Here is a 21,082-nt window from a genome sequence, read left to right on the forward strand (position 1 = left end):
CCTTAACTTAAAGGAAACTAGAAAGAAAATTTCATATTCTTTGATGTTATAAGTAAGCGTTCAAAATTGTTTCTTTGTTTCTAAAGAATAAGCATTAACGTATTTGTAGTTTTGTATCGACTTAATGATTATATTAGAGGCAAATTAATGCCGGAATGTTTCTCAAAAGCATCCCTCAACTCAAAACGCATATACAGTCTTCGCTTCACTCGATTAGCGAATATTTGACTTGCTAACGAAGACATGCGCTGTAAGAAACGATGGCTGACCGGTAACTTCACCCAAATTCGTCCCCAGAGCCTTCGTGGCCACACTGATCAAGGATCGATAGAAGCAAAAGCCCTGGAAGCAAGATTAGTTCAGTTTTCTGTTCAGCCTAATGTTTTTTCAGGTATGCGTACATTTTCCCAGCGGTTGTAATCAGTGAGCTTTGTGAAATGAAGCGTGAAACGATCACACCTCCACCAGCAGTAACCTGCCACTTGTTTGATTTCAGTGTATTGACCTTGTCAAATCACTTCAGGGGATTTGGCGTTTTTTTTCCTCCATCATCAAAACAGAAACAAAAGAACTGAATAACCTGAAAATTATTTGTTACCAAAGGTAAGTAAAAAACACAACCCGTCCATAGATGAGTGATTAATTTCACCGCTGGGTTTTGATCTCTTTCAGTCGGATGACGTTCCTATTGGTTAGAGCCTCGCTTGCATCACTATGGCTGTTTGAGAATCTTTGTAAATATTTCAAACCCAACTCTTAAAATAACAGCATGATCTTATTAGTATAAATACTGTTTTCTAACCACAGAACCCATAAGCAGGGCCGTTCTAAGGACCAAGACGGGAGTAAACGTGAAAAAGTTACCTGGAAAAGCAAAGATCGTAACAGCTTGAAAATAAATTGAATTCGCAATGCGCGAGCGAGGTTACAGGGCGGCGCCGGTTGAAGATGGCAGCGAATCGTTGTCTTCTAACTCAAAGTCCCGCGTCAGCTACCAGGGAAGCAGAATGTGTAATGGCAAGCTGTGTGCGATCTTTTTAACACTAACTATCGCCCTCGGAGCAATTGTCCTCTTCATTTTCTCCGCATTTGTCCACGCCTCTGACAGCGAAATTGAATTCTACCGTCGCGCGGTTGACTACATCACAAGGGATCGATTCACCCGTTCGGCAGACAGCGAGAAGAACTTCCCCCGCAAGAATATTTTGCTACCCAAGGATATCAAACCAGAGAGATACCAAGTTTACCTTCATCCAAACTTAACGACCTTTGATTTCCACGGAGGAGTTAAGATTGATGTCACCGTCGAGAAGCCAACGAGAAATGTCCTCCTTCATGTTAAACACTTAAACATCACAAGTTACGGTATCGAGGACTCCAAGGGAAATCACCTTCCTGTTTTGCGAGTAGCAGAGAGCAAGAAACTGGAGCAATATTTGGTTGAGCTGAGAGATGAACTAACACAGGGAGAAAAATATACGGTAAAGTTTCAGTTTAATGGCCATCTGTCAAATACAATGACGGGCTTTTACAAGAGTTCATACAAGACAAAGAGTGGAGAAATAAGGTAAACGTTTCTTAACCCGTAACCCAACACTGATAACACTGATCAAGATCTAAATTTCCTCAAAAGTGAGCACAAAATCAATAGGTTAGGTTATAAGAATAAATAAATTAATCGCTAAATCAGCTTTTCTCGATCTTAAATGAGTTTCTCCCTAATTATCTTTAGAAGAAATTCATGGTAGCCAATCAGGTGTATTTTTTTCGTTTAGTGCTTGTTTTCAGGGTTAGTGATCATGTCTGTGTTTAACACTTTGTTTTAGATACTTATTATCTGCAAAAACAAAATTACCTAGGCTTAGGTTATATACAGTAAAATGTCAGAAGTAGATTTCCATTTACTTATCTCCCTCGGTCCTTGACCGTACTCCTGAGGGCTCGCATGTCAAGGATGTGCGCCAGAAGTCGTGAATAAATCCTCAGAAAGAGACCAATATTGCCGTTCTCCCTAGGCAGTGGGCTCAAACATGAGATCAAATGTTCCAAAATACTCCGCGGCTCAAACTTTCTGACTAATATAAACTATAAATATCCTGCCTGTAGGGTCAAGTTTGGATCACACGCGCGACTGGCAAAGCTTCCTCGTGTCTTTCCGGCTTACTTCGCTCACCGACTCGGTCTCTCTTGGGGATTCGTCGCTCGCGTGCGTGACCCAAACGTGACCCCCCACGTAACTTAAAATAGTTCCCTCGTAATGCGTGTTGATGTTGGTACAAGCGTTTGAATCGCGAGTACAACCACTTAATAACAGCAAATTATAATTATAATTAATTTAATGACTTTTTAAAGGTACATGGCAACAACACAGTTTGAAGCCACAGATGCCCGAGCTGCGTTCCCTTGTTTCGACGAACCTGAGTTTAAATCGAAGTTTATTGTGACCTTGGTGCACCAGAAGGAGTACAAAGCTCTCTCCAACATGCCGGTGGAGCGGGTCGTGACTCGTCCTGATGACGGCTTCGTGGAGAGCCACTTCGAAGAGAGTCTCAAGATGAGCACATATCTACTGGCTTTTATTGTGTGTGACTTTGCTTACAAGGAGTCTCACACGAAAAGCGGAAAGAAGGTATGTATGCTACGTTGCCTTCATGCATTTTTGTTCGCGTAGTACTGTTCTACGATTATCAGTTGCGTAAGGTGCGATGGTGGTTTGGTGACCAGGTTTTAACTTCGAATTGTGTTGTTGTCAAGGGCAACTGGCTCCGTTTCCAGTGGCGACTTGTCCGCCTTTGACGTCACTTGCGGCAAAACGCGAAATTGTAGGCGACGATCCCATCGGAAACGAGTAAAGTCGCCTGTGGCAACACCGTAATTTTAAGGCCAAAACTTCGTCACCGAAGCTCCGTCGCGCATTTCTCAACTGATATAATCGTAGTAAGTCTGTTGTTATGGCTGGGGATCAAGAAAAGAAAAAGGATTTAATGAACCTCTCGTTTTCTCTGTTTGGAATACTTTCTGAGCCTGTGGTTCTCCGTAGATAGCTTGCTAAGTGTCAAAGACGCGTAGGTAAAAGCCGTCTTGAGACTTTTCCGTGTGTTTACAAGTGCTCGCAAAATTATGTGACTGGTTAGAAAGAATCAGAAACTCTTCGGATGTATCATGAAGATTCCATAGCATCGGCTAGCTGTCGTGACACAGACGATATATAAAAATCTTGTTTTCTCCACAAAGGTTGTTTATACCAAAATGGATTCAAAAACCTGTCAATCTGCACCTTCGTCGGTGATTCAAAGAGTTATGTTGGCCAAGCTTCTAGTCAAAAGGCACCTTTAATTTGAATCATTTTCTGTACCATTTCTTCCAGATTCGAGTTTGGTCCAGGAAGGACGCAGTTGAAAGCACAAGCCTGGCCTTGAGCGTGGCAGAAAATGTTTTGAATTATTACGAAAAATTCTTCAACATACCGTACCCACTTCCCAAGATGGGTAAGTTAAAATAATTTATGAAGACATGATTGATCATCGCAGTTATACATTAAGCAACTGTGAAATTAGAGCCCGAAAAAAAATAATTCAGGCTTGAACGGGATTCACTTGTATCTTCACCATTTCGGGTATATTACGATCTCACCACGTGACCAGCTGACCAATCCAGTTGACTTGATAGCTCAGTTGGTAGAGCACTGCACCGGTGTCGCAGAGGTCATGAGTTCGAATCCCGTTCAAGCCTGAATTGCTTTTCAGGCTTTAATTTTACCGCTGTTCAAGTGGTGTATATAACTGCGATGATCAATTATGTCTTGACATGTTTCTCCGCAGTTGAAATATATGATCGTGCGTATATTCACTTTAAACATAATTTAGTCGCGCCTTTAAATCTGAAAATTTGTGCTCCACGTTTCTTTTTATTGATCATTTCTCCAGACCTGGTCGCTGTGCCTGATTTTGCCGCTGGAGCCATGGAGAACTGGGGAGTGCTCACATTCCGCGAGACCTACATGCTGAGTGACCCGGCCTCCTCTAGCGCCGCTGACAAGCAGGATGTGGCCATAGTGGTGTCTCACGAACTTGCGCACCAGTGGTTTGGTAACCTGGTCACTATGAAGTGGTGGAATGATCTGTGGCTTAATGAAGGCTTTGCTAACTATGTGGAATACATTGGTACTGATCACTTCCGGAAGGACTGGCGAGTGGTAAGTTCGTTCAGTTGGAATTCCTGACAGTGGCATAAGCTATTATTATTATTATTATTATTATTATTATTACTATTACTATTATTCTTACTTACTAATCTCGCCAGCTGATCTGAATTTATTTAGTGTATCTATAAGCTTAAATATGTACATGTAGATTCAATTAGGTGAAGGCAACAATCAGTCCAAATCGAAATGAAAAAAAAAAAAAAAAATCTGATTCCACGTTTTTGTAAAATGTGGACGGAGGCTTTGGCCTTGTCCCGGGCGCTGTCTACACTCGCCGGAGAAATTTCAAAACGCAGCTTTATTTAATTTCTCCGGTTAGGCCTACCGTTCACAATAATCCGTCGCGATAACGGAGCTTTACGAAAACGCTCTTCAACCCAAAGGAATTTGAAAACGCTGGCTTTTCGTTTTCGTGTGAACGGAAAACATTTTGAAAAGCGAGTTTTTCGGAAGCAATGTAGTCACGATAATCATGTGATTTTCCTGACAGAGTTTTACTCAAACATAAATCCAAAATGACCGGTCATTGCTAAGTTTTAAAATTTGGCGTGGACGGAAAATATTTGATGGGTTTTCATGAATATCATGTATTATAACCCATCAAATATTTTCGCTTCTGCGCGATTGGTCTAAACGCGTCACGTGAACAAATATTCCACAGCTAAAACTGGGAAATATCCGAAGAGATTCCCAATTTTCAAAACAGCGCGGTTGCGAAAAATATTAATAAACACAATAAGCCCCCATTTGACATGAAAATATTCTTGCATATTTGTCCTTGGACGTTATCTGTTCACAGTTTTCCTCGAGCTACCTTACGCTAGTATCTTGTCCAAAGATAACTTGTTAGTAACAGTTTGCTCTTTTTTGTCGTTCCCAGCTTGAGCAGTTCGTGGCTCACACATTACAGACAGCACTGTCCGCTGACAGCATGGCCAACACTCATCCGATATCAGTGCCGGTCAAAAATCCTTCTCAGATCACAGAAATTTTCGACAGCATCTCTTACGATAAGGTAAGATCCTGTGCTAAAACATTATTAGACAAATATTTAAAAACAACGTTAACAATAATAGGAATAAGTTTGTATTTGACGGAAATTGTGTTCCGCCTCCTGTAATAGGCCATTTCCGAGTTGCCTTGTGCCTCTGTGCGAAAACGAGTCTTGGTGCGAAACCATTCATATCAGTGAACAAATGTGTTCTGCCTTCAGGTTCATTTTGATGCAAATTAAATTCAGTTTCATATAAAAGGTTCTGAGTCGTTTTGAAACAGAGGCACAAGGTAACTCGGATATGGCCTATTTGCTTAAGCATGTAGAAATGAAAAAGTGGAAGGGGGGTGGGGCGGAGGGGAGGAGGGGAGAAGGGTAATTTTAAAGGGGAAGGGCAAAAGCTTTTCAACGCTAGTACTCTTTTGTGACGGGTTGAAATTACAACCTGCTGGCTTATGTAAACCCTCATCAGTCGAACTCCCTTTCTTTTATGGTACTGATTTAACCTGTCAAAACATGTATAGAAAAGTGAGAAACTGCAGATACCAAGAGTGAAAAAACTAAATGTCAAAACTAAAATAATTAAGGTATCACAGCTACCCACCTATGAGAAGCAAGAGATCTTTTGTAGATCACCTTAGAACTTGCTATCAAAGCAAACTGTTTCCTGCGGCAAGGAGAAGAAAACCCGAGACGAACTAACGATAAACAGACAATACGAGATACAACATACTTTCAAATTTGCTCGATATTTCAGTTTGCTTAACAAACGTTTTACGGGAACTATCCGTGGGATTCATCCATGTCTCAATTTGGGTCTGAAGCAAAAATGATCTTGAATGTTCTTTCTATCGAGAGATCGCTAAGCAGTAATCATATACATTGAAAGAGACAGGGAGCTAGTAGATTTCTCGCGCGCGGCCTCTCTTCGCCTTATCTCCAGTTACTACATGATTTTCACTATAACTTAATTGTGTCTTTTTCCTCTGAAGGGTTCATCAATAATCCGTATGCTTAGAAGCTTCATTGGAGACAAGAAATTTCAGAAAGGATTAGAGGTATAGTGTGTACATTACTTGCAAAAAATCTCGGACGATTTTAATTTCGGACAAAAAAAGTGTCCGAAAATAAAACGGTCCGAAATTTTTAATTTATTCGTCCGAAATTTTAAGCGTCCGAAATATTTATAATACAGTTTAAAACTTTTGAACAGCTTCAAAGCCGCAGGTTTCCTTTATGAAGCGAACTCTTACTGAAACACTGCTTGAGATATATAATGGCTTGATAGAATTTGTATTATTTTCTCATCGGTGTATCTGTAAACCTTGAGGGTGCAGTATATAACACTATCATTTTCACAGGTGTTCCAGTCTAAAACGCGTTTTGTAAGCGCAAATATATCGTGAGCTATGTTTCAGCAAAGTGTCCGACATTTTGTCCGATATTTGTCCGAAGTGAGATAAAAAGTGTCCGAAAATTAAACGTTCGAAATAATACGTGCGAAATTTTAACGTCCGATTTTTTTTGCAAGTAATGTAAGTCTTAGTTAATTCACCTTCACATCCTTTATCTCCAATCTCACAACACCGATGTCATCCATTTTCAGCTCTACCTTAATAGCCACAAATACGCAAACGCGGCTGCTGATGACTTATGGGAAGCCTTAAGTAAGGTAAGTAATAGAGAGCAACGATTTCAAAGGGACTTCGCCAGAATCTTCTAACCATGAAATATATAACTCTTATGCTCAAATATTTTTAAAGCTCGAAGTCTAATTGTTTCGCCTGAGTCTATTTAATCTCAGCCACTCCTGTTTTATTTTGAGTCATCATCGTTTCTTGCGAGCTTTTCTCTTCCGATGTCAAAAAGTTATTTTGACGTTTGTTTCTACGTGAAAACGTTGTTTATTGAGAAGTTAGACTTAAAATTATTTGGCCGTGCTTGGAGATCTCAATTCAATTAGTATTCACAAACACAAAATCTCTACCCACGAGTGTTAAGATACATAACGTAGAATATGGCAACCTTTGAAGGCATTTAGAGTAGAAACTGAGTTAGAATCAGTCCAGTTAATTACACAATGGGTGCAATCTTATTGATATACAACTTGTTCTGTGACGTTTCACTAAAAAAGGCGAAACAACACGAATCAAACAAACTCGACACAGAAGGTAAAAGTCGAGCACCGGACTTGCAGAAAGTGGATCAGAGACTGACTTTCTATTTTCGATTTCTAGGTTTTACTTTCGATAACGTTATACATGAAGGAAGTATTTTTCTCAAAATTCATCAAGTTTACACAAAGGAAACCATGATCGTGATAGTGTTTGGATATCTGATCTTAAATAGCATAGATTTTTACGAGTTTGTTTCTCCGTTTTCTCCTTAGTTTTAGTTTCGATCGAGAAAATATATCAAACACTAAAGACAGTTTTTGATCACATTTCAAAACAACTCGACTTTCGTCAAAAATACTCCGCAACGCGTCGTATTTTCAACTCTCTTCTCTGTGTTCGGAAATGTGATCAAACACGGTCTTTCGGTCTGATATTTTACTTCGAGCAGAACTTACGTTTTGTATCAAATTGATCATTTTATTTCACCTAGACGTGCAAAGATCTTGACGTAAAGGCCATTATGGACACGTGGATTAGGCAGAAGGGATACCCTGTGGTGTTCATTGATGAAAACAAGCTCCAAGCAAGAGACACCCAGAGAGGCTCCAAGAAATTAGTTGCAAGACAGAAACGATTCCTGAGAGACATTCCTCAGGGGACAAAGCAGTTTGACGACGAGGCCAAAGGGTAAGTTAAAGATTGGAAACTGGTTTTCTCGTTATGTTAACAGTACTTTGAGAAGTAGATAGGTAAGGAGAATAAAAAAAACCATCAACACTTAAGACTAGTCTCGATATACAGCCAATTCAGAGCTACATCATGCAAATACATGTACAGTTTAATCTCTCTATAACGGCCACCCTAGAAACGGGAGCACCACTTTACTGGTGGTTGGAGAGAAAGGGCCGTTGTAGGAAGTGGTTTCGAGAAGATCAGAGTAGTGTTTGGATTGACCATCAGTTGAGACGACAAAACTAAGCTGATGTAGACGGAAGATTTTATACGTGTGGGAAGGTAGCCGTTAGTCGAGGCTCGACGGCCGTACTTCACGCAATTAAAACAAAAATAAAATGCAGATACGGCCTTATGTCTAGACTGTTGGCAGCTGGTCTTTTCTCTTAGGGTGACTTACACGAGTGTTAAGCCATCGCGAACGTTAAAGGGCTTGCTGCACCCAAGTCTCGTCCCATTCTCCTTCGGGCTAAAGAGTCTCCCTGCTGAATTTCGAGAGAAAGCCAGACTGCCAGCAGTCTACCTTATATCTCATTCCACACTTTTGCAGTTACCACTGGCACATACCGCTGACATATGTGACGTCACGCAGCCCTCACAAAAAACACACAGTGTGGATAAAGAAAGATAGCGGTGAGTGAAATCGACTGATCTTGAACATGAAACTTGTTCATGTTATATCCTGTGTAAATAATTCCAGAAAGTTTCCCATCTTGTATCCACTTAACATGCAAGAGACTATGATCTCTTGACTTAATGAACGGTTAACTTACCATATGAGAAAGACTTTAAAACGGTCTGGTTACAAAGAAATGAGAAATTTCTAACCTACTGTGGGTAAGAAATTACTTCACTTCAGCTTACTTTACAACTATGTTATATGTTTTAAGAGCCAAGAAAGATATTTAATTAAATACTAAAGCGGTTTTCAATTTAGTCATTGTCGCGAAACCAAAACCAATTAGATTACTCAGCCAATCTCAAACCGTAGCAAAACCAAAACCACAGTAATTACCTGATTACTTGCGACACTCAATTGAAAACCGCTCTAAGTTATTACAATTAAAAGAGTTTTTACTATAGTTACCCTTCAAATAAACAAAAAACGTGAAACGTTTCGCTAGGAATCCAGTTTAGAGAATTAGTTTTCAAGTTAACGTTTGCACAGATCAATTTTTGTTCTTTCATAACAGAATTCCATCTTTTATTTCAATCTCGTTCTGTTCCTTATGCCTTCTGAGTGAAGGGTGCCCTGTGGGAATAGACATACCGTGAATCTGAACTCTAACAATTTCCGGTTCATTTTATAGTTCATCTTCCCTCCGTTGGTAACCATTACAAATGGATCAAGGCAAACGTCGGTCAGACAGGATTTTACCGTGTGAACTACAACAAAAACAACTGGGACCAACTTGCAAAGCAACTCCATAAAAACCACAAGGCAAGACTTGTTGTTGTTACTTTATTCATTGCTAGGTCTTTTGCAAGCTTTATTTTCTAGACTCTTTTGATTACTTGAAAGAAGCTCGGCTCCCGGGGGGGGACTTCCACATAAAAAGGATGGGGTGCTCGTCGCAAATTTTGAAAAATAGCAAAGGTACAAAGATCCTGTTTTGTGGGCGTGGCTTGAAATGTTTTTTAGCCCTTAGTGGTGCCAATTCTAAAACAACACATTATCAAACACTTTCATAATTTTTAAAAGCAATAAAGATGATTGCTTCAAATACCATTGTCATAAATCTCTATCCCGGCAAAAATAAGCTGTTTCATTATACTCTGTAAGGCACTGCGAAAGCTCCTGCTGTGGACCTTTTGGGACTGAACACCCTAAAACCTCTTTATTAACCCCTAATAGAAAAGACGAGCACCCTCGTCCTTTTTATATGGGAGTTCACCCCCTTCCCCCCGTCCCCCGCCGCCTCAGCTCATCGGGCGGAAAACATACCAACACAAAATTAGGTTCCTTAAACTAGAATTACTTCGTAACAGGAACAGAACGGCGAAATTAGAAGTCACAAAGGTCAAGTTCAAAGCACGAAGGGGTTTCAGATTGTCTTTAACACAACACTGAATGCATCTTTGATAAGGCTAATAAACAAATTTACCATTGGCTAAACTTGTTCGATTGAATTATTCTTATTTAGGTTTTAGCAGCTGTGGACAGGAGTGGGCTAATTGATGATGCTTTTAATTTAGCAAGGTATGAAAAGTGAACTCCGTGCGTTTTAGCGCGTGTATCCCACACGAGAGGTTAATATTTCGCTAAGCCTGTGATCTCGACGAACTGAAGACAAAATAGAGGGTCTGTGGGCAGACTAGACGAGAGAATGATATTGTCGCACTCGTGCAGTTTCTAGAAGATAGAGTTTCCTGAGAGATGCTATTTATATGAGTTAGTAGGATCAAAGTCAAAGGTGTCTTCATTTTGGTTGGCAAAAACTAACATAGAGCTAGCCACATGTAAAGCTAATCTTGACAAAAATGGCGCAAAACAGTCATAACTCAGGTTAGTAGACCATGCCACTAATAACAAACTAGGATAAACATTTAACCGGAGTTTGCGAGTCAGTGCCAAGTGTCTTCCTGTTAGCCAACACTGATATTAATTTGTAAGCTGTTTGTGTTTGTACTCAGGGCTGGTCAACTTGACATGTCAACTGCATTGGGTCTGACAAATTACTTGGATAAAGAAAGGGAATACGTCCCATGGTCCTCTGCTCTCGGTCACTTGGGTTTCATTGGCTCAATGTTGAGCATGCGCCCATCGTACGGGTATTACCGAGTAAGTATAGGTTAAACATATTGTAATAACGAGGCATTAGCAAACAAAGGCAAATTCGAAGATGAATCTGACTCGCTCAGACCTGATGAACTGTGATAGGTTAATGACGCAGAATTTGCACTGAGTCCTAATGAGTCCTTCAAAGTGCCTCTAGTTCTGCACTCTCCAGTATTAAATTAGTTCTTGAATAGCGTACTGGCCCATGAGACTGCAAGCAGTTGGACAAAGGTCCGCGCGAGATCCCGCGTGCGTCAATATTTTGTGTGCGCAGGTTTCGTCTCTCTCTTTAATCAATACTTTTTTATTTTCCTTTTGTTTTAGTTTTATTTTATTATATGATGTCACATCTCGCCCGAAGTCTAGCGTAATTAACTTTTACTTACAATTTTTCTGTGCTCAGAATTACATCGTAAAGAAAGTGAAGCCACTTGAAAAATATGTTGGATGGGAAAGCGAGGGCGACATCCTCAAGATGTAAGTCATTTGTCAGCTTCATTAAAATACGTCAAAAAATGTGACAGAATGAAATGTTAAATGAAAAACGAATGAAAAATTCTCCGGTTTTATATAAGAGGACCGTCTTAATGGTGAGCATGTTTTAGATGATCGAAATTTTCCACATTTGAGAAAATTCCGAAATGGAAATTTGGTTCCTAAGTCATGAAGAATTTAATTGGCATTTAGAAGCTTCTTTCCACAGAACACCTTCAAACCTGGTTCTCTCGCATGAATAAATCTTATTAATTGCTTTGAGAGCTCTTTACCTTTAATTGAAGGGGGCTAATCTTTGCCGACGTCATTGCTTACATTTTTCTCCATTAACTTACGACTTTTGCTCAGAGAAGGCACAAATCGATTACACAAATTTAAAGAGCTTGTGAAATTTAGTAACTGGTGAAATTTTTGGCTCTTTGGTTTAATATTCAAGAAGAAATTGGCTATCAAGAACTGCACAATTTCTGGGTGGAAAAAGCGCTTATGAGCTGATACAATCTTTATAAAATGTTGAGTTTTTAAACCCGCGTCGCACAAAAAGTATTCAATGCATTGGGCTCAGATTCCTTGGGCAGCAATTGTGCCATGCCATGTCAATATTCAGTGCTGATATTTTTGTAGCTTGATTAGACACTGTATCGCTTATGCTATAATAAGGCAAATATTGTAAACAAAATTAAAGATTCCCCAATAGGTCAGCGTTCTCATTTCAAAATAAGACCGTTTCTTCACCGATTGATTTTAGGTATCTCCGAAACAACGTGCTGTCAACGCTGGCCAGCCATGGAGATGAGCATGCAGTGAATTACAGTTTGACCGGATTCAGAATATGGATGAAAAATCAAAGGTTAATTATTGCAAACAACCAACTTCTATGTTATCATGTTTAAGATTTGCAGTCACTCTCTCTCGTCCCTACAACCATTAGTCTGTTTGATAGGCGGGTAGTCAGCGTCAAGTATTCCTCGATTCTGATCAAATTTCCAGCTGTTTAGTCACTTTTGCCATTAGTAGATAGCATTATAGCGGAAAACAGTTCTCGTGTATTGAAGAACTTCCGATTCTTCTCGCTTCCATGTAATAATTTACCATACTTAGCTCAGTGTAAGAGTAAAAAATTATCAGTTATTGGAAGCGGTTGAGCAAAATATCGTGCTTTGTCAATGACTTGTAGATCAATGTTTCGCCTTAGCCTTCGGCTTCGGCAAATAATCGAGCTGCGATACACCGACAAATCACGATATTTTGCGACAGCCGAGTTCAATAACTGTTTGACCACAAAGTTTGTTTTCATATTAAATCACTCTCAGACCGTTCACGAAGAGCGATCTGCCATTTTTCACACGAGAGCGTGATTACAATAACGCTTGAGCAGAATATTATTTGGAGCTGGTTAAACACATTTAGACGGTATTACGCATGAACAGACCATTATTTGTAGGCAGTTATTTGCAAGTCACGTGGTGGGCTCTCAGCCAAGGAAAAGGATAAAAAAAAAATACATCGAATGATAATATTTATTAGTGAGCGTACCTTTTCCCTGCAGCCTTACAATCTCTCCTCATATTCGTGACATTGTGTACCACACCGCCATCAAGTTCGGTGGAATCGAAGAATGGGAGTTTATGTGGAAGAGATACCAGGATAGCATTGACCCAACAGAGAAATCCAGGATATTGTACGCTCTCTCAGGCACCAAGGAACCTTGGTTGTTGAATAGGTGACATTTAATGATTCTTTTTATTTTAACCCAGGCTATTTTACTCCTAAGAGAGTCCAAGTTTAAAAGTTCAAGAAATATTACCAATTTTTCATGTAAACGGTGAACAAGCCCCACAGTATCAAAGTATGGAGCAATAGCTTTCGCTTGAATGCATATGGTCAAACACTAAGGATTTCATCGAAAGAGTGAAACAGGGTTATGTAGTTAATTTTAAAAAAACGCTTACTACGTCACGGTTCGTGCATCGTGAAAAGTTTAGCCTAAATTTTTGAAGTTTGTCGTTTGCAATCCGTGTTTATCTTCTAGATCCTTAACCATCCTTGCTCCTTTATGGTTTATTATTATCTCTTTGGTATTTTTCTATCTTAGTAAACTACTGTTTTCAGGTTTCTCTCAATTCAAAGGTAATTTTGTGCGTGGCCAAAATAATTCAAAATACCGTGACCGAGCTTCTTTACCTTGTACGAGGGATATTAGTGGTCAACGAAGCCTCACTTTTGAGCAGGAATAAATTGAACACTGAGATAGGGCTGACATCTTCAGCGCTGAATGTAGCCCCTTTCATGTTAGATGGAAAGAGCCGAGAGGCCAGTGTTACTCTAACGCTCGAATGAAAACTATTGGATATGAAATGACTGATGACAATTTAATGTTCCTTCCATTTTTGTCACTGATTTCAGGATTCTGGAATATTCACTGGACGAGTCTAAGATCAGGACACAAGACATGTTGCATGCTATTTCAGGAGTTGGATCTCACATATATGGACGGCTTCTTACCTGGGATTTTATCAGAAAGAATTTTGACAAGATTGTCAAAAAGTAAGACCTCCTAAAGGAAACAGATATTGGCGACTTTGTGCGCGCATTTCTCCCACCAGATCTGTGTATAGTGCCGCTAGGTAGTGGGGAAGGGATACTCTACAAAGTTTTATACGGGGAGCTGGCTCCCCCTCCCCGGGGTCCAACCTGTTACCATGGCTACTTTTTTGTATACCATTTTGACAGGAAAGGTGCCCCTTCCATATAACTTTTATAGAAAAAATGTACCCCCTTTCACATACCTACTCTAAGAACAATACATCCCTTTTCGAATACCCTAGAATGAAGATAATGAACAATATTTCGATAGAACATCAAGTGTTACCAGAAGAGATGTTAACCAAAAAAGTATCATATATTCAGTTCCCGTTCACGTTGCACCTAAATGACAGATTGCCCTACCCTTTCATATAACTGAACTTGTGAGATACCTACCCTCGGCTTTTTTATACCTGAGGCATGAAAAAGGTACCCTTTCGGACGATACCTCTACGTGTACGCCGTTTTAGGGAGCCCCCCTTGGGGCATAATGTGCGCTTCCTCTTCGCCTTCCTTGAAAATGTTTTGGCAAAATTATTTTTGTTAAAGAATTTTGCTTTGATGTATTCTACGCATGGCATTGCCAGTTAGACATTGCATTCCCAAATTGTTTAACTTGGGCATCGCTGAAACATACTCTTCGCCTCTTTCAATCCTTACAATTTTGAAGTTCATTAATTAAGTCGTACTTTTACTACCCCCTCTCCCTCAGGTGGTTGTCTCTAACGTTGTGATATTTACAGGGGTAGGGGTGGGGAAGTAGATAACAGGGGAAGGAACTGCTAACCGCTTCTCTTTCTTGAACTAGAGTGTCATGATCACGTAGCACTAAATTTTATAAATAACTTGTTTAGGGTGGGGAAAGACGCAATGGAAATCAGTTATTTGATCGGCATCGCTACACGAGGATTTAATACGGAATTCCACCTTCAAGAGGTAAGATAAAACACGTATTTGTGCTATACTAAGATATATTTTAAGATACTGACATATATTCTAGAATAGCATTTATTTCAGACAAGCTAAATAAGATGAAAGGGTTGTAAGTCAGGGAATAAAAATGCGAGGCCAGTTTAAAGAGCTGTTAGCAGGACGTTTGCTAAATGACAATACATATTAGATAGTTTTGGTCTCAAACAGGGTATGATTTTTGCACTCTAGTCTCGAATTAGACATTTTGTTTTTTAGACGAAGCTACTTTTTCATCATAATCGATAAAACCATCAACGAAAGCCCTTCAAAATGTCTTTAACATCAGTCTGAACGAGGGCCGAACTAATTATGCGGCAAGTCTGAAACAGGGTATTGATTTAACGGTCAGGTTTTCAATAGGGCATCAAATTTCCGTCAGGTTATAAATAGGGTAGGGAAAATCGCAGATTTTGATCTTAAATAGGGTAAAGGTTTTGGGAAGCGGGCCGCACACCCTGCCCAATTTTTCTGGGAGTAACCCAGGACCAAAACGATAATATCCAACTTGGCTCATGCTGCCGTATAGATTGTCTTCAGTATATACTATTTGTCTTTTATTCTCTGTGAGACAGAGGAAAGACGGAATTCGGTCAATAAAGGGTTTATTATCTTAAAACTCTTTTTTCTTGGCTTCTTGTGGCAGGTTGAAGAATTCATCGCAGAGCACAAAGAAACTTTAGAACCTCTGCGTGCGACAAAGAAAGCCTTGGAGCACATCCGGGGATGTATAAATTGGATGAAGAATCATGGGAATGAAGTTGAAGATTGGCTCCAATCACAAGTGGACTCTCTCAGTAGCCGGCTGGAGGACCTCTAAATATGCTCCTCTAAATATGCTCTTATTTTAATGAGCTTTATGACTGTTATCCTCTGACAAATCCTAATCACAGGTGTTACTATCAAACACTTTGGTGTAAAACCTATAGGTAATTTCTTTTATCAGTTCTGACCATATTACTCTTACTGTCCACAAACAAGTTACAGTGCCCGGTTATAGACGTCTGGGAATTGTTTCTTTTTCTTTTTAGATTTCAAAAGCTAAAAGTATGGGTTCTATTCTGGTTTTCTTTGCTTCTATTTTTCTAAAAAAAAAATCTTTCGCACTGTTTTTAGATTTAAGGGTCATCCACAGAACAAAGTAATGTCCATCATGCAGATGTTTGATCGTTTGTTCGAACCAAGTTTTATTTTATTTCAACTTTTTGCACTCAATGTCAACTTTCAGCACTGTTTAGGATTAGTTGATGTGCTCTTAGCCAATCAGCACGCTGAAATGCTTGCACGTATGTTATTGTTTATATATTAATAGGTTTAAACATTAATAAGTCTAGGTGTAGGAAACAAAGTGAAAGCTTTTTAGTGTAGGAAAGTCCATCATTTTGAAGCAAGTCTAGACTGCGAATAGTCTCTCTTTTGCTCGAAACACCTTGGAGAAGAAATCAGAAAACAGAGCGAACGAGATTGCTTGCAGTCTAAAGCAAAATATGAATAGCATTCTATGACAAGCTCTTTAGCCACAAGCAGGACTTAGGAAATCGGGGTTCACCGCTGACGTGTTTTGTTCTTTTCTTCATGTTCATACCACAAACAGCTGCAGCTATTTACAATTTATTAAGTTAGTCAATACTGCAGAAATAAATTTATTTGTTAAAATCTTTGACATCAAACAATGCCTATTCTTATATTTCTTCGTTGATATTAAATGAAATAAATTTATCGAGCGCTGTTGATAACTTCCTGTTGAGTTTAATCATTTAATACTTGGCACTTGCTGATATACTAACTCAGAAATGCGTACAGTAAAGCTTAAACCGGATTCTTTCGAGGACGGAGATGGAAGTAGCGCAGAACGGAAACGTAAAGGGCACCCTAATTCCCCCTTGCCCCCATATTAACAAAAACAAAAAACGGAACAACAACAACAACAACAACAACAAAACAAAACAAAACAAAAAAACGCAAAAGAGGAGAAAATAACCTGAAGTGCAGCATTCCTTCTTTCATTCCCATCTCACCTCCGGGATCTGGAAACTAACGATGAACGCGCTAAACCTATTGAGACCAATTGAGGACATAGAAGACATTGAAAGCGGTAGAGATTCTTGACCTTTGAAATAATGGATCTGGAAAAGAAACGATTGTTGCCAACAAAAGAGAGTCAAATCCATCACCAAGACATTGCTGTGCTCTTACATGAACGCGGAGAAGAGTGCGAGAGCGTAAAATCCACGTGCACAGTTATCTCCCAAACTATCGAACTGGTCGCCCATGGGCAAGTTAAAATTTGGATTTGTTACATTGTTTCAAAGGGCTGAGGACACAAAATGAAAATACTTTACTAAGTTAAGCAAGAATCTTTTCTTTAGTCTCCTATTTTTCCATAATAGTGAGCTTGCCAGATTTTCATTCCTCTTTCATTCGTTGCTTACTTTATTTTTCTGTGCAGGAATTTAGGAGATTTATTGCTTGACCCACACCCCTCCCCCTCCCCCGCCAGGCCACCAGCTCTCTCAAAAATATAAGCTATTGGCCATTGCTTATTATTGTGATCCATTGTTTCTCTATTATTATCTCACAAAGCAATGGATTAGAGAGTGCCAAACGAGGACCTATAGTCTAATCCATTTTAGTGCGCTGTGAGCTGTTTTAAAAGGCTAAATGAATTATTGTGAAGTCAGGGACAAGAAATGTCTCAAACATATGAATGGGAGTTGGTCCTGGGGCCAGTTTCTCGAAAGTCCCGGAAGCTATTCGGGCCCAAAAAGCGATTTTTAGTTAATCGGTATTTAAAGACAGAGAGGTGTACACGTCTAAAACTTCTTGTACGGAATGGAACCTCTGTTTATATTAAGAATATGTGAATAAAACAGCTCTGTAATCATAAGGTTTGAGATTTAGCTACGGCTTTCCGGGTGCGAAACTTTTCGGGGCCTTCGAGAAACGGGCCCCTGGACTCTAAAACTCCTTCTTATCCAAAATGTTGTGTGCAGGTCTACAGGTCTGTTAACCTGCGATCAGGCGTTTTTTTTCTTTTTTTTTTTTTCGGTAAAGGGGGAAGAGGAAACATGATCGTCAAAATTTTTGACTCGATGAAAAAAAGATTGTCTAATTAAGGTACTTCACCTTCAATTACGTATCAAGAAAACCGGCTCAACATTGATAACAATAGGTATTGTTATAGGACCTAAAATTGGTCTTATATGGTCATTTTGAACAATGGCGGTATAAGCTTCTAAATGCCCGCGGGAGTTTTTGAAGTTTCCGATTACCATACGAGCGCGAAATTTAAACGATCGGAAAGACTGAACGGAAGACAAATTCTCCTGAGGGGAGATAGTATTGGTATAATCCTGTCGGTGCAAATAGTTGCGCTGAGGTGGCTGGTGGGGTGGCGGTTGTGCACATGTATTTAAAAGTGAAAGTAAAAGCTGCCGACAAGTAAGGCATCTTTTTGCTTTAAAATTGCTCTAACCTGGTAGACTCACCACGCGTGGAAGTGAAAGTGAAGTTCGCATTTGGCTAGATTGCGAACAGGCTCTCTTTCGCTCGTAAACCCATAAGATCAGTGTAGGATGAACGCGAAAATAGCGAGCGCGATAATCGAGCGGCAAAGCCGCTCGCTTCGTGCTCCCGCTGTTTCCGCGTTCGACCCACGGATTGAAAAGCAGGAGGAGAGACTGCTTTCAGTGGAGCATTCGGCCAGAGATTAATAACTCTTAACAGTGCTTCGAAGCTCGCGCATCTTTCCTCGCCAACCGATTGATGTCCATGGAGGTTATTTACCAAGGAAACCTCACGTAACACGTTCAAATTTCGGCAAAATATCCCTTTATTTATGTTACGTTTATTATTGCTGTCAGTGAACACTTTCTTATATTTACAGCTGTATTCACAACGGATACTGTGAAATATCATCACTAAAATGCTAAATTACGTTCGACTGACACGGCTTTTATAGACTTGTTATTTTTTTGGATCAAATTCTCTCTTAAATACTTTGTAAAAAAGAAATACAGAACGAAGACAAGACAATTGTTTTGTTATTCTAATAGGTCACAAAAACGTGCCACGGAAATTGTTTTCTAAAGGGTCTCTTAAATGTCACATCCGGTTTTCAGTGATTTCACGCGAATATATAGTATGGATTTCTATGAAGATAACAAGGTTTGTGATCACAAAGACCCGAGTAAGTTTCTAAAGAACGAGAAACAAAAGCGATTATGCAATGTTAGCGTTCAACTTTGCACCCCTGATGTGTTCTGTCTTTTGTTTTGAAAACAGATAAAAAAATCTAATAATCGCGTTTTAAAATGTTCCGACCTCCAAGGGAGCGCGGTCACAGTTTGCCTGTTTCCAGCAGTGTTTATTACAAGTTGTTAGTTCACGAAGCTTGACAAGCTGTATTTGAATCTCACTGAAACGCCGTCGACGAGCTGTCGTTCGCTATTTCCAGTTCAGCGGTTCTTTTAAATTTGACGCTGTTGTGACGGACATCGTGCAACGCAAATGTCGAATGACTGCCGGCGCGACTCTTTCGCCTCCCTTGTATTTCGAATTTGCATCTGATGATCTCTTTGAAAGATCGTCGGAACTGTCCGCTGTAGAAGCAGTACAAGATCGGATTGGCTGCAGAATTTCCAAAGATAATAATTTGCGTGAGCTTCCACAGTTCATTGCCTTCGTAGACATAGAAATAGCGCAAAGCGCGCACCATGATGAACGGAGACCAACAGCAGAAGAAAAATAGAGTTACTACAGCCAACATCTTTGTCACCTTGTGTTGCTTGGACTCAACAGATCCCACGCCTTCACTGTTCCGTATGTGCGCTTGCAGTACGCGCAAGATTTTCGTGTGCGCCCACACCATGAAAATTAAAGGGCAAATAAATATGAGAACGGCTTGAAGGATGTAGTACGTTTGTCTCCCGCTGTCTCCCCAGTTCGTATTCAAGCAGAGCTGCTTCCCTTTCTCTTCTTTAGTAGCGTATCCGTAGAGCAATGGAACGCACAGTGCGATGGACACGATCCATAGTACTTTTATGACAACAGTACGTTGCTCAACGCCCCGATTTCTCGCTAGCGTGGTTGAAGTGACGGAGCGAGATCTTTCGTAACTGATCGCAACTAAGGTCAATATTGATGCGGAGTACGATGTTTCGATTAGGAAGCCTTGAATTTTACACAAGGCGTTGCCCCCAGGCCAGGAACCGAGAAAGAAGTAGATTATGTCGAAAATCGAAAGAATTGCGAAGAGCAAATCAGCGGTGGCGAGGCTGGCGATGTAGACGAGAAGAATAGATCGCGATGAATGGTATTTCTTGTAGCATGTTAGAAGTGCCATGATGTTGCCGAAGAATGCAACCGTGAAGAAAATGACATACAAGATCATATAGCCAATGATCAACGCCAGTGGAAACCCTTCGTCCATTTCAGAAGGTTTTGCTGTGCTGTTCATCTCGGAGCTGTCATTTGTTACTAAAACCTGCTGCATTATTTTGGTTTGACTCGCTTGGTGTTCTGCTCGAATGCACCTTCAAATGTAAGCCGCTATCAAATTTCTTGGCTGTTACAGTCAGACCCTCTGAGAAGTAATAGTTTCTCGAAGTAATCAAGTGCACGAGATCTCTTTCACATAACAGTTCGCGCTCGTCTACGAGTCCTTCGTCGACTAAATTGCCCCGCTTCTAATTATTGACGCAAAAATCTACCACGGTCTATTGACCATATTGCAACGCGTTGCGATAACGACGCAACACGTTCACCCTGAATGTCGCTGATATGTCATTTTTGACAGGAAACCCGTAAGGTGATTTCTAATTTTAAAATACGTGACAAGTCTGACAAGCAACTATGGATTTATATCTCAGTAGTCCTTTCCGTGCCTGGAACCACACAAAGCCAATCTAAACAGGAGTGATAGATTAGATAGTATATAGAAAAGGCGATTGAAGTGTTTTTTTTTTTTGAAGAGGCGTGTGCAGTTGACAGACGGATGCCCTCATCCAATTTGTTTGTACGGGTTTCCTGTATGACGTCAGAGCAATAAAGATATGTCACGCTTCGTTATTGTTGGAGATTTAGGTTCTTTCAGTACAACCAACGAAATAAATAAATGGCCAAATGAGAAAAGTCAACCATTAGGCGAGAAAGTGTTCAAAATTTATCCTATTTTGATCTTAAGCGGGTTTACTGATTTGGCCGGG

The 21,082-nt window shown here is 40.0% G+C and overlaps 2 protein-coding genes across 2 annotated transcripts; one reads left to right on the forward strand and one right to left on the reverse strand.

Moving 5' to 3' along the window:
• Positions 1-199: 199 nt before the first annotated feature.
• Positions 200-16,807, forward strand: LOC145463206 (endoplasmic reticulum aminopeptidase 1-like). Its single transcript, XM_081446939.1, has 18 exons — positions 200-1,567; positions 2,353-2,629; positions 3,368-3,488; positions 3,927-4,195; positions 5,085-5,219; positions 6,191-6,256; positions 6,805-6,870; positions 7,806-8,002; positions 8,598-8,680; positions 9,358-9,488; positions 10,192-10,247; positions 10,682-10,829; positions 11,230-11,303; positions 12,070-12,171; positions 12,871-13,044; positions 13,728-13,868; positions 14,762-14,843; positions 15,523-16,807. Exons 1-18 carry the CDS (start codon positions 912-914, stop codon positions 15,694-15,696), a joined length of 2,952 nt encoding a protein of 983 aa, XP_081303065.1. The 5' UTR covers positions 200-911; the 3' UTR covers positions 15,697-16,807.
• A 1,130-nt stretch (positions 16,808-17,937) lies between these two features.
• Positions 17,938-20,802, reverse strand: LOC145464248 (QRFP-like peptide receptor). Its single transcript, XM_081448082.1, has one exon. It carries the CDS (start codon positions 20,368-20,370, stop codon positions 19,291-19,293), a length of 1,080 nt encoding a protein of 359 aa, XP_081304208.1. The 5' UTR covers positions 20,371-20,802; the 3' UTR covers positions 17,938-19,290.
• Between the last annotated feature and the right edge of the window lie 280 nt (positions 20,803-21,082).

Source organism: Orbicella franksi, chromosome 12, assembly GCF_964199315.1.
Source record: "Orbicella franksi chromosome 12, jaOrbFran1.1, whole genome shotgun sequence".
Lineage (NCBI taxonomy): Eukaryota > Metazoa > Cnidaria > Anthozoa > Scleractinia > Merulinidae > Orbicella > Orbicella franksi.

Bases quoted from the DNA above. Each gene is read 5' to 3' on its own strand.
- LOC145464248 (XM_081448082.1), bottom strand. From the start codon at position 20,370: ATGCAGCAGGTTTTAGTAACAAATGACAGCTCCGAGATGAACAGCACA.
- LOC145463206 (XM_081446939.1), top strand. From the start codon at position 912: ATGCGCGAGCGAGGTTACAGGGCGGCGCCGGTTGAAGATGGCAGCGAA. The intron at 4,196-5,084 runs GTAAGTTCGTTC...TGTCGTTCCCAG, and splicing joins TCCGGAAGGACTGGCGAGTG to CTTGAGCAGTTCGTGGCTCA. The intron at 10,830-11,229 runs GTAAGTATAGGT...TTCTGTGCTCAG, and splicing joins CATCGTACGGGTATTACCGA to AATTACATCGTAAAGAAAGT.